This window comes from Dendropsophus ebraccatus, chromosome 9 (genome assembly GCF_027789765.1).
Source record: "Dendropsophus ebraccatus isolate aDenEbr1 chromosome 9, aDenEbr1.pat, whole genome shotgun sequence".
Lineage (NCBI taxonomy): Eukaryota > Metazoa > Chordata > Amphibia > Anura > Hylidae > Dendropsophus > Dendropsophus ebraccatus.
In genome coordinates, this window is record NC_091462.1 from 43,821,402 (window position 1) to 43,833,579 (window position 12,178).

Here is a 12,178-nt window from a genome sequence, read left to right on the forward strand (position 1 = left end):
GCGTAACATAGTGTGAACATAGCCTTAGAGTTTACTATATACACTGTATGGAACAAACCTATAGGCATTCCCTGTTTGCCAGGTATCGACTACATATAACTACACTAAAGGGAAGATTTTCAAGCAATAAGCTTAAACTCTTGTTTCTGCCATAAACTACATTTTGGGGTACTCTTTTTTTTAATTTGCTAATATACCTGAGTGGCAGCGGTAACGGGCAACAAGGGGCCCTCTTTTGCGGCAACCAATGTTTATTTTGGAAACTGTATAAGTCGAGCAGCTCTGGCACCCTGCTCTGATCAAGGGCTGGCACACAGCACTATATAGAGGAGGGTCCCGAATGGGCTCCCTGACACTATAGCGGAACGTGGCAGTCTGATTGCTCTGCATTACAAAATATTAAGACCATCTTTGCTCACCTAATGGCAGGACTCCATACAGGACAAGAAGCTGTTTGACATCGCTGAGAGATGGCATTGGTTCTATGTCAGCCTGGCGCAAAGTAGTGCCTAAATAACTATATTCATCTGGAAACAAACACACATGAGCCTAGTTAGCACTGTACACTATATAATGTTCAGTAATCAAGATGGTAGACAAGGAGCAAGAGGTACAATTACTATAAAAAACACAATTGAAACTGTTCTGTTGTGAATTTAATCTTGTACAATATTCTGATGATGATGAAAACAGTGATGTCATTTACAGTAAAGACACAGAAGTATTGCTGGCCACAAAACAGCACCTTACCAATAAAATCAGAGAGTTTCACAGGCTTTGGTTTGATGAGAAGACCTTCTGCGACCAGCTCCTCATATAGAGAGTCTATGGTCCTGTGGATAGAACAACACATTGTAATAATACAATAAATATTTATGATCGAGCATCCGAAGTGGTAAAAGACAGTAGTAAATGTTTTACTGCTCACAGCTGCATAGAGCGTTCAGCCAGAGAACATCACTCCAAACTTCATCAAGGACGAGCAGTTGTGTTATAGGTGGAACATCTTTTTCCCCAAATACATTTATCACCTATTCTTAGAGGCGCCCACCAATCACTATGCTCAGCTTTTTAGCCCATAGAGCTTAATGGTGCGCCATAAAAACCTCACAGTACTGTAAGTGAGGAGAAAGTGGGGACTCAGGACACTTGTGATCATTGGGGATCCCATCGCTGGAGCCCCTCATAAGTAGATATTTATTACCTATTATGTGGACACTCTTTTGGCCTCCAAAAGGTGAATAGGAACTATAAATATGTTTGACATGTGTCAAAAGTTTTCCTACAATGTATAGTCGGCCATACTTTACATTGTGTTCTATGGGTAACTGGAGTGCGGGCACACCCAAAATTGCCCACTTTCCAATTAACATGAAGTGATGTTCACCCAGCCAGTACATTACAGACAGTGGCCGTTCTGTGACATGGCCGTATCAGAGAATGGCCGCTGTTTTCACAGCGTCTGAATGTGGCCTTAAGGTGAACAGGGTCTAACTTAGTCTTATATGTTTCATAAACTACTTCTATAAACTACAACTAAACTAAGCACTGAGGCCCCGGTGAAAGAGATGGTGAGGGCTTTTTAATGACTAACGATTAATCGCAAACACGATTGTTTATCGTTAACCTGAAATCATTCACTATATTACACAAAACGATAGTCATAAGTTACGATCAATACTACGATTGTTACTATGATTGTTTACTCCATCTGATCCCAGAGGAAGTGCCATCCTTACATTAACAATGCTCTTTAGTGCCCTCAACACAGTAACTGTGCCCTTTTACTGTTCCAACATACAGTAGTAACAGTACCCCTTATTGCCACTACTCACAGTAATTGTGTCTGTTTAGTGCTTTCCCCAAAGTAATAGTGGCCACTAGGTTTAAATTTATGTCTCTGCATACCTGTCTGGGGTTAAGTCCTTTTCCTTCTTCTTCTTTCGTTTTCCGCTTTTCTTCCCTTTTTTCTTTTTCTAAAATTTTAAGACATTAAATCTGTTAAGATATATAGATGCTGCCTATACATACACCATAATTATACAGAATGCTGCAGGTATCAGATTTATGTATGCATCCGCTTTCACAAAGCGCAGCCACAGTTTAGCACTAGGATTTTACCGCATGTTAGGAGCTGATAACTTTGTAACAACTTTCTACCCACAGACCTGTTTTCTTTTTAATCAGATACATTTCTGAGTATTTATTCTTATGGACGTACAGTATAGAAAACTACAAAAACACCAATAGGCTATGTTGACACACCATTTTTAAAATGCGAAAATGGCTTTTTTTTTTTTTTTTTTTTTTTTTTTTTAAATAATAGTGGCCTTCTTTTATTTTTTAAGGATGGCTGTAAGTAATGATCATAATAATTTTGTCCATAGTTATGTCCATAGTTATTATGCCCCTATTCACTCTATGGAATCTATAATCTTTGCTGTAATTTACTAACCTGTAATAATTCTCATTTGGGAACCAGTTCTAGTACTGTAATTCCCATCATATGGACGGCATAAAGTCTGTTATTATGGACTATCTCAAAAAGATTAGGATCAGAAAGAAGTCAAGCACCTTCTAAACTTTCCAGTCACCATGGCAATGTGGATTTGTTTAGTGCAGGTAAATATAATCTCGGCTTAATCTCTGTAATGCTCTATGGAATGGAATTAGGCTTTCCTGTATACAATTAATGATGTAAATGTCTGTCTGTCTGTGAACTTTAATAGCTATAATCCTCTTACTTACCTTCCCTCCTTTCTTCCCTTTTTTCTTTTTGTTTTTATCCCTGTCTACAGACAGCTTCAGGTTTTGAAGTTCTTGTCTCATTAGCTCATCCACCTTGTAAAAATAGAAAGACTAAAGTCAGCTTTAGTGTAATAGTATCTTCACTTTTTGGTGGGCAGGGGGTATAAAACACACTTAAAGGAGAAGAAGTCTAGCAAATTTTTTTATTAAAATATTGTATTGCCCCCCAAAATTTATACAAATTACCAATATACCCTTATTTTGGGAAATGCACATAAAGTGTTTTTTTCCCTGCACTTACTACTGCATCAAGGCTTCACTCTCTGGGTAAAATGGTGCCGACCTAACTCCCAGAGCTGTGCAGGCTGTGGCTGCCACCATCCTCTCCAGCAGCCACAGCCTGCACAGCTCTGGGAGTCGAGTCGTGACATCACCATGTTATCCAGGAAGTGAGGCCTTGATGCAGTAGTAAGTGCAGGGAAAAAAGCACTTTATAAGCATTTCCCGTAATAAGTGTTTATTGGTGATTTGTATAACTTTTGGAGGGCAATACAATACTTTAATAAAAATCTTTTGCTGTACTTCTCCTTTATAAGCATTCTCCTGCACTTTATAAGCATTTCCCGTAATAAGTGTTTATTGGTGATTTGTATAACTTTTGGAGGGCAATACAATACTTTAATAAAAATCTTTTGCTGTACTTCTCCTTTAAGAAAACAGAAATCTTAAAATTTGAATAAACTGATTATTTAAGTGTTTTCATCATAATGATTGAAGAACAGGCAGATTTAAGGTGATTATACACTTTATAGCATGGAACCCAATTGTGTAGAGTGTATGGGGGCCTCCGGACTCTCTACCAGCAGATGATGTCAGTAGAGATAAGGCTCGGGCTAGATGGATTTACTCTGCCCACCCTTTTGTTCTTGGTGGTGTACTCCTCTCTCCATGTCAAATGTCCAAGTGTTTGGGGTGGACAGAAAAAGGTCCCCATACACTTTATACTTACAGTATGTTGGCCATGATGGGGGTCTACTGGGACTCCACTGACACATGATGCCGGTAGAGGTAGGGGTCGGAATTAAAGGGGTAATTCAGCAAAAAATGTTTTCTTTCAAATCAACTGGTGCCAGAATGTGCTGGAGATTTGTAATTTAGCTTTATTAAAAAATCTCAAGTCTTCCAGTAATTATCAGCTGCTGTATATCCTGCAGGAAGTGATATATATATTTTTTTGTGCACTGAACCTGGAGGCACTGCAATACCAGGTCAACGCTTGGAGAGGACAGAGCAAGCTCTTTTTCCATCTCCCTGTTCTAAAAATCCATTTAATATATGGTCCCCAGATAGGGGACGTATCAGATATTAAACTGATAAGAACAGATACTACACTTGATCTTAGCCAAAAGTCTGAGAAGCGATAGGAAGTGATATTCTTTCCAGTCTGGAGAGCAGGGGAGGTTTTCTATGGGGATTTGCTACTGCTATGGACAGTTCCTGACACAGACAGAGGTGGCAGCAGAGAGCACTGTGTCAGACTGGAAAGAATCCACCACTTCCTGCAATGCATACAGCAGCTGCTAAGTACTGGAAGACTTGACATTTTTTAATAGGAGTAAATTACAAATCTCTGGCACCTTCTGGCACCAGTTTATCTGAAAAAATTTTTTTTTGCTGAATTTTACTACACCTTTTTTTCTCGGAGAGATACGCTGCTGCCAAAGCTGTCCGGCTGCAGCCTACACCTCTCCATAGAGAACACAGATATATTTAGCTACACTAAACGTTATGTATGGGGATAAACTGGCAGATGAACAATGGCTTGCCAACAGTTATTGAGGGTGTATGGCTATCTTAAAGGGGTAGTGCGGCGCTAAGAAATCATTCACAAAATAACACACATTACAAAGTTATACAACTTTGTAATGTATGTTATGTACACTCACCGGCCACTTTATTAGGTACACCATGCTAGTAACGGGTTGGACCCCCTTTTGCCTTCAGAACTGCCTCAATTTTTCGTGGCATAGATACAACAAGGTGCTGGAAGCATTCCTCAGAGATTTTGGTCCGTATTGACATGATGGCATCACACAGTTGCCGCAGATTTGTCGGCTGCACATCCATGATGCGAATCTCCCGTTCCACCACATCCCAAAGATGTTCTATTGGATTGAGATCTGGTGACTGTGGAGGCCATTTGAGTACAAAGAAATCATTCTCATGTTCAAGAAGCCAGTCTGAGATGATTCTAGCTTTATGACATGGCGCATTATCCTGCTGAAAGTAGCCATCAGATGTTGGGTACATTGTGGTCATAAAGGGATGGACATGGTCAGCAACAATACTCAGGTAGGCTGTGGCGTTGCAACGATGCTCAATTGGTACAAAGGGGCCCAAAGAGTGCCAAGAAAATATTCCCCACACCATGACACCACCACCACCAGTCTGAACCGTTGATACAAGGCAGGATGGATCCATGTTTTCATGTTGTTGACGCCAAATTCTGACCCTACCATCCGAATGTCGCAGCAGAAATCGAGACTCATAAGACCAGGCAACGTTTTTCCAATCTTCTACTGTCCAATTTCGATGAGCTTGTGCAAATTGTAGCCTCAGTTTCCTGTTCTTAGCTGAAAGGAGTGGCACCCGGTGTGGTCTTCTGCTGCTGTAGCCCATCTGCCTCAAAGTTGGACGTACTGTGCGTTCAGAGATGCTCTTCTGCCTACCTTGGTTGTAACGGTTGGCTATTTGAGTCACTGTTGCCTTTCTATCAGCTCGAACCAGTCTGCCCATTCTCCTCTGACCTCTGACATCAACAAGGCATTTCCGCCCACAGAACTGCCGCTCACTGGATGTTTTTTCTTTTTCGGACCATTCTCTGTAAACCCTAGAGATGGTTGTGCGTGAAAATCCAAGTAGATCAGCAGTTTCTGAAATACTCAGACCAGCCCTTCTGGCACCAACAACCATGCCACGTTCAAAGGCACTCAAATCACCTTTCTTCCCCATACTGATGCTCGGTTTGAACTACAGGAGATTGTCTTGACCATGTCTACATGCCTAAATGCACTGAGTTTCCGCCATGTGATTGGCTGATTAGAAATTAAGTGGTAACGTTCAGTTGGACAGGTGTACCTAATAAAGTGGCCGGTGAGTGTATGTGAATGTCCCCCTTCCCGTGTTCCCCGACCCCGCTCGTGTACCTGGAAGTGTAGTGCAGTATACATACCTGATCCGTGTCAACCGACCCTGTCTGTAATCTTGTCAAAGACGTCATCTTCGGGAGGCTGGCCGACCCGCTCCTGCTGTCCCTAGTGCCGGCCCCCCTCTGCCGCGTCATCAGCTGCTCAGCCAATCACGGCTGAGCACAGTTATGATGCGGCAGAGGGGGCCGGCATGAGGGATGGCGGGTCGGCCGGCCTCCCGAAGATGACGTCTTTGACAAGATTACAGACAGAGTCGGTCGACACGGATCAGGTATGTATACTGCACTACACTTCCGGGTATACGGGAAGGGGGCCATTCACATACATAACATACATTACAAAGTTGTATAACTTTGTAATGTGTGTTATTTTGTGAATAATTTCTTAGCGCGGCACTACCCCTTTAACTGTGGGCTGAATTATCAGTTATTGCAGGTGTATAGGAACCTTTAGTTGAGGGGGGCTATGACTAGGGGAAAGTCGGGGGCCTCCATGAACATTAAAATGCTGCTAAAATCAATGGGTTTGGCAAACATGTCTCTAATGTGTATGGGTAGGCCTGTAGACTGTATTTTAGCCAAACCTGTATTCTAATCTCTTCTTCTACTTCCTTCCTTTTATCTTCTTTGATAAGTTCAGGATCATGGGTTTGATGTAGATTCCAAGACTCATTCCGATTTTGCCAAACTCCTGCAAGTGAAGCAGACAATGAGAACTGAAGATTAATGGAAAGGCTGACCCTTACCGTTTGTCTATATGTGTCTTTGAGGGGCATTAGAATGTGCCGAGCCCCTTTTCTCTATTATGGATGAGTCCTAAAATATATATAGAGGCCTGCGCATGTTCTATCTCTACTTGTAATTTTTACTTTTCTTAAATAGCCTCACCTTCATAGGTGTGGTTTGCAGATGCTACGTCAGGCAGAAATTGGCTTGGGTTCATTTTCCAACCTGGCTCTTCCTCCTAAAGAAGAAGAAAATTATGAAAAAGTTTAAATAGACATTGTCATTTAAATGAACTTCCCTCCAGGTGATATCATTTACCAAAGTGACTCATTACCCTTAAAAAAAACTATATCGTAAGTTGGGTTTCATAAGCATGGCAAGACAGGAGAGGTAAAGCTTTCAAGGACTTTCTTGCAACACTTAAAGGGAGTGTGTCACCTAATTTGTCTTTTTACTGATTAGAAACTTTTTTTTTTAATTCTGATCTGTTTCTTTTTTCTGACTTAATTTTTTGTAATTTTTTTTTTTGGTACATTGTTATGGGGGCAGCCATATTGCCTGGACTGTTCTTTACAGCATTTAGTGACATGCTTTACAGTAAGCCTCATGGACATAGACAACAATAGACAAACTCTGTCCCCTTGAGATGAATGTGAAACGTTACTAAGCGTGCTCTGTGACTTTTGAAAAGGTCACTCCAGACGGAGCTACTATTGTCTTGTACTGATGCTATCTATCTACTGGTGTCACTACAATGCTGTACAGATCACTTTACAGCAGCCTCCTCTTATCCCTACAGACACAACAGAAAGTCTCAGCTTAGTTTTAGCCCCATTCGTGAGAATGAAAACTGCAAGATATCAGGATTATTTTATATTATTTATTATTTTATATTATTTTATCGTTTCCAAAAATGGAAAATTTGAAAAAATATCATCAAAAATTCTTTAAAAGCTATGTTTAACATAAAATCATTGTTTAAACAATAAGTCACATTCCCTTTAACTTTTTAGGGGTTTAAAGCCAGAGTAAGTGCAACGCAACATGCCTTCCACAACACAACATGGTTTTCTGAATATGTCCTTTGTGTGGGACCATGCCGAAACTTGACCATCAATGAAGTCTTTTTGCAGTAAACTACACTGCAGTTCACCAAATCAGTGAGAGTCGTCTACCGTAGAGTCTAGTCTAATTGGACTGTTTTACAACATCGCTAATAGCAACACTGCCTCTAGCAACACGAGGGTCCTGAGCACTTAAATTCTCTAATGGATTTTCTAAATCAAAGAATCCCTTTAACTGTACAAATTTGTTATATATACGCCAAATTTTCATAATTGTAAATGTGTACATATATATTGTACAACAAATGAAACCGAGGAAGTAAGTATAATCTAAGTGTGTCAGATGGGCGTTTGGTGAAGTCATTAATATGAAATCACTACAGAAGTGTAATATGAATGTTATTCCTATAGAGTCATACAGCCGCCTTATGTCTAATGTTGGCTAAACACCAAACAATATCCAGATTTTTCCCCCTATATTACTGATAGTATAATGGAGAAACACATGCCTGATGGGGTGTCAAATCTTGTTCTCTCAAGTCGATAAGTAGAAAGTAATAAGGGTTCATAAGTTCATGCTTGGAAAGCACGGATGATTGGAAACATAGATACAACGCATGATCCTATAGATCTATGGTTCATGTGCAGCCCTCCATACATTTCATTAGAACTCTGCTTATTTTAGTGTGGCACAGTTTTCAATTATCCATATCTGCAGGGAATTAGCTCATCGACTGAGGGTCATCTGAATTTCAAAAATGTAAAATAGCCGGTGATTTTATCTCGTATTATCTTACTAGTAAACTTTCTTTTCCTTGATTTTCTAAAAATAAATTCACAGTAATATGTCATGTAATAATGTAATTGACATCATTATCGTTTATGGAAAAAATAAAGTAACATTAGCGTTAAAGTAAAAGAATATGATGGAAATTGGGATGGCCTTGAAAATATGTCTTTTGCTACTTTGTTTTGTTTTGCCACCATGGACACTTTCTCCTATCCACAGGCTATGGGATAAGTGTCTGAGAGGGGTCTGGTTTCTGCCATCGCCTGGGATCTCAAGAACAGAACTTTCAAAACTCCTGTCTGCATGGAGTGGCACTGCGCATACTCAACCGTTGCTCCATGCATTGTCTTTGGGAGTGCCAAAGATTAGAGATGATTGAACATCGGGATTTTGCAGGTTCGATCGAACTCGAACGTTCTCGAACCTGCAGCGTTTGATTCTCGATGCCTTCCCGTTCCGTGGAAAAGTAGGAGACAGCCCAAGCACCGCCTGGAATTTCGGGATACAGCCTATTACCTAGGCTGTATCCAGGAATTTAAGGCGGTACTCGGGCTGTCTACTCCTTCCCCACGGAACGTGAAGGCATCGGGAATCAAATGCTGGAGGTTTGAGAACGTTCGAGTTCAATCAAACCTGCAAAATCCCGATGTTCGATCATCTCTACCAAAGATAGCCCAGTGCCATAGTTGGCTATTCTCGCGTTTCCCAAGAACAATGAATGGGGCAGTTGTCTAGTATGTGAACTTATGAGCTTCAGGAGCCCCATAGTGGGCAGCACGGTGGCTCAGTGGTTAGCACTGTAGCCTTGCAGTCCTGGGTTCAAATCCCACCAAGGGCAACATCTGCAAAGAGTTTGTATGTTCTCTGTATGTTTGCGTGGGTTTCCTCCGGGTACTCCGGTTTCCTCCCACACCCAAAACATACGGATAGGTGGATTTAGATTGTGAGCCCTATTGGGGACAGGGGCAATAATTGGCAAAACTATGTAAAGTGCTGCGGAATCTGTGTGCGCTATACAAATAAAAGCATTATATAGTCAAGTGGACCTTCCATGATCAGACACAAATCCCATTTCCTGAGTATGAAACAAAAGGGTTTACATAGCACCAGGGCTATTTTCCACTAAGCATCTATAGGCCTGTGCCTAGGGCAGCAAAAGTCCACATGTACCGCATGAAGTGTTTGTGACAGATCTGCATGGAAAAATTCAGTTGCATGTGAAATCACAGTAATGGGTTGTATTCAGTCCGAGCGCCTAGGGCAATATAAGCTGTAAATACAGCAATGCATAGCTGTTTAGTAATCAATTCCCTTTAATATATAGAGCCATGTTACTTTTAAAGATCCTCTTTGACAAGATTATACAACTTTATGCACATATTAGCCTGCACAGTAATTTCCTTTTGAGCTGCAGTTTGTGCTTCAGAGCTGATTTTACAATCGTTATTGGTGACAGGAACTTTCAAACATGTCAACCATTTTGGGGCCTATAGACACATATATTCTACATACAAGTATATACAGCATATCACCCACTTCTGTCCATCAATTTTGTGTATTTTCTGCAATAGCCATAACCTTGAACCATTTTTACCTGCTGGAATTAGTAATCAAAGGAAAACCATAAAGGATACATAAAGGGCAACCCAATCGCTAGGAACATAAACTCAACTAATCTTAGCAGAAAACAGCTATGAAATACAGTAGGACATGTATTTTTACTAAACCTATAGGGCACTAATGGTGCACCCTGATATATGTCTTCCAGGTAAGTAGCTGTCACATAGCCGAGTCAGATCTTAGCTACTATATATTGATTATAGGGAAGTTTCATGGAAATTGGGCAATAAACCAGCTTCTAATTTGCTCAATATTAACTAGCTCTGTTAGAAAACACGTTTGTATGTCAGGAAAGATTTGTAAAAAATAAGTCTCAATAATAATCTTTCCCTAATCCCCGTCCTTCAAGTGGGATGTATGGAGCCGATTTTGTGTTATTCCTGGGGCCGAGGAAGAGGGCAGATGGTGAGAGGACTACAGTTACACACTGATTAAATGCATATTTGTAGAGATTGACATCAGATTGTAACCACATCTTTCCTCTCTGACCTGTAGGCCGCACTTGGCTTTCTTGGAACTTTGGCGGCTACTCCCCTGAGCCAGCATCCCCTCTGATGCCAGCTTGTGTCATTCAACAATATACACAATGTTTGCCTTCCTTCAGCACCGAGCCAAGTGTCGCATTTATAGCTTTTACTAAGATACAATCTAATGTTTCACCATCTAAAGTATAGGAGAAATATTATTGTAATGATATTAAAGTAAAAAAGAAAACTCATATGTAAGGGAACATTGCTATCTTAATTATTATTTAAGATGTGGATTCTCCTCTCAGAAGATAATTTAACAAGAGTTGTCTGACTGTAGGAAAACTGTTGCAGACATCTCTGGCGACTTTGACTCTGATAAGAATAAATTACAGGCTAGTATGTATAGTGGAAAGTTACACAGGTAGCATTCTGCAAGTTGGACAATAAATAAGCTTACATGTACATTTTATCAAGTTTCGTGAACTCGAGAGACAGTCTGTGTGTCTCTTATGGATCCCTAGAGAGTGGAAACCTAGAAAAGGAAGTTTTCTCTCTAAATAGTGTGTGCAGAGAAATAATCAAAGGATCCTAGACTTTAAAACTTTGTTAACAAAGCTATTAGGGTACTCTCATCCACCATCAGAATCCCCATATAATGGTGTCATCAGGGTACCCTCATTATAAGGATACTTGTTAATAATTACCTGTATTAGGCTATGTTCCCAGAACGTCTTTTTAGGTAATATAACGACTGTTTTAAAAAGAAAACTTATAATGACCATAATTATTACTGGTTGTCATCATAAAAAAATGCTGTTTTGTCATCTAAAAGAGTCATTGTGGGAACATAGTCTTATAGTGTCAACATATTCCACAGGACTCTGCACTTAGGATATATTCACACATAGTATTTGGTCAGTATTTTTTAGCCAAAACCAGGAATGGAAGAGAGAGAAAAATTATAATGGAAAGATTTGTACCTTTTTAATCCACTCCAGGTTTTGTTTAAAAATACTGACCAAAATACTAAAGTACAAATATAGCCTAAAGGGCCTTTTACATGGGCCAATTATTGTGCAAAAAATTGCAAAGCTCTCGAATTAAAGCAATAATAATCTGGTGTAAATGAGGCAACAAGCAAACTATGAACGAGAAATCGTTTGTGTGCCGTTGATCGCATCTTTTGAGCTGATCTCAAAATCATTGTTAATCGTTCTCAAGTCTAAGGCCATGTTCACACAACGTTATATTTCAGTAAAGAACAAATGCTGATTGCAATGGAATCAGTGTCCGTTCTTTACTGCGGGGGCGGCATTGCTTTGAAGTCAATGCAATGCTGCCCGCTGTGTTCACAAATTGTTATTTTAACGCCCGTTCTTTAGAATTTAGAGTTCTTTAGAAAATAATGTACATGCCTATTATTTTAGGACACTGTTCAGTGACCAGCGTATGGAAATAATAGCTGTTCACGTAATGTAAAGTACGGCGGGCAGCCGCACATTACATTGAAGTGAATGGTTAATTGATTTGTGGGCACACCCGACAGTCAATG

General features: G+C 40.2%; 1 protein-coding gene and 1 non-coding gene across 3 annotated transcripts in view; both read right to left on the minus strand.

Annotated features, from left to right (window-relative positions):
• IQCA1 (IQ motif containing with AAA domain 1) overlaps nucleotides 1-12,178 on the minus strand; it is a 141,663-nt gene that overhangs the window by 21,337 nt on the left and 108,148 nt on the right. For both annotated transcript variants that reach the window (XM_069985201.1, XM_069985200.1), the window contains exons 9-14: nucleotides 6,845-6,920; nucleotides 6,541-6,647; nucleotides 2,749-2,841; nucleotides 1,909-1,976; nucleotides 751-833; nucleotides 420-527 (exon numbers count right to left, since the gene is read on the minus strand). In XM_069985201.1, coding sequence (XP_069841302.1) covers nucleotides 420-527; nucleotides 751-833; nucleotides 1,909-1,976; nucleotides 2,749-2,841; nucleotides 6,541-6,647; nucleotides 6,845-6,920 — 535 coding nt within the window. The remainder of the gene's footprint in view (nucleotides 1-419; nucleotides 528-750; nucleotides 834-1,908; nucleotides 1,977-2,748; nucleotides 2,842-6,540; nucleotides 6,648-6,844; nucleotides 6,921-12,178) is intronic.
• On the minus strand, nucleotides 3,980-4,170 carry LOC138802239 (U2 spliceosomal RNA). Its single transcript, XR_011364715.1, has one exon. It is a non-coding gene; the product is annotated as a U2 spliceosomal RNA (small nuclear RNA).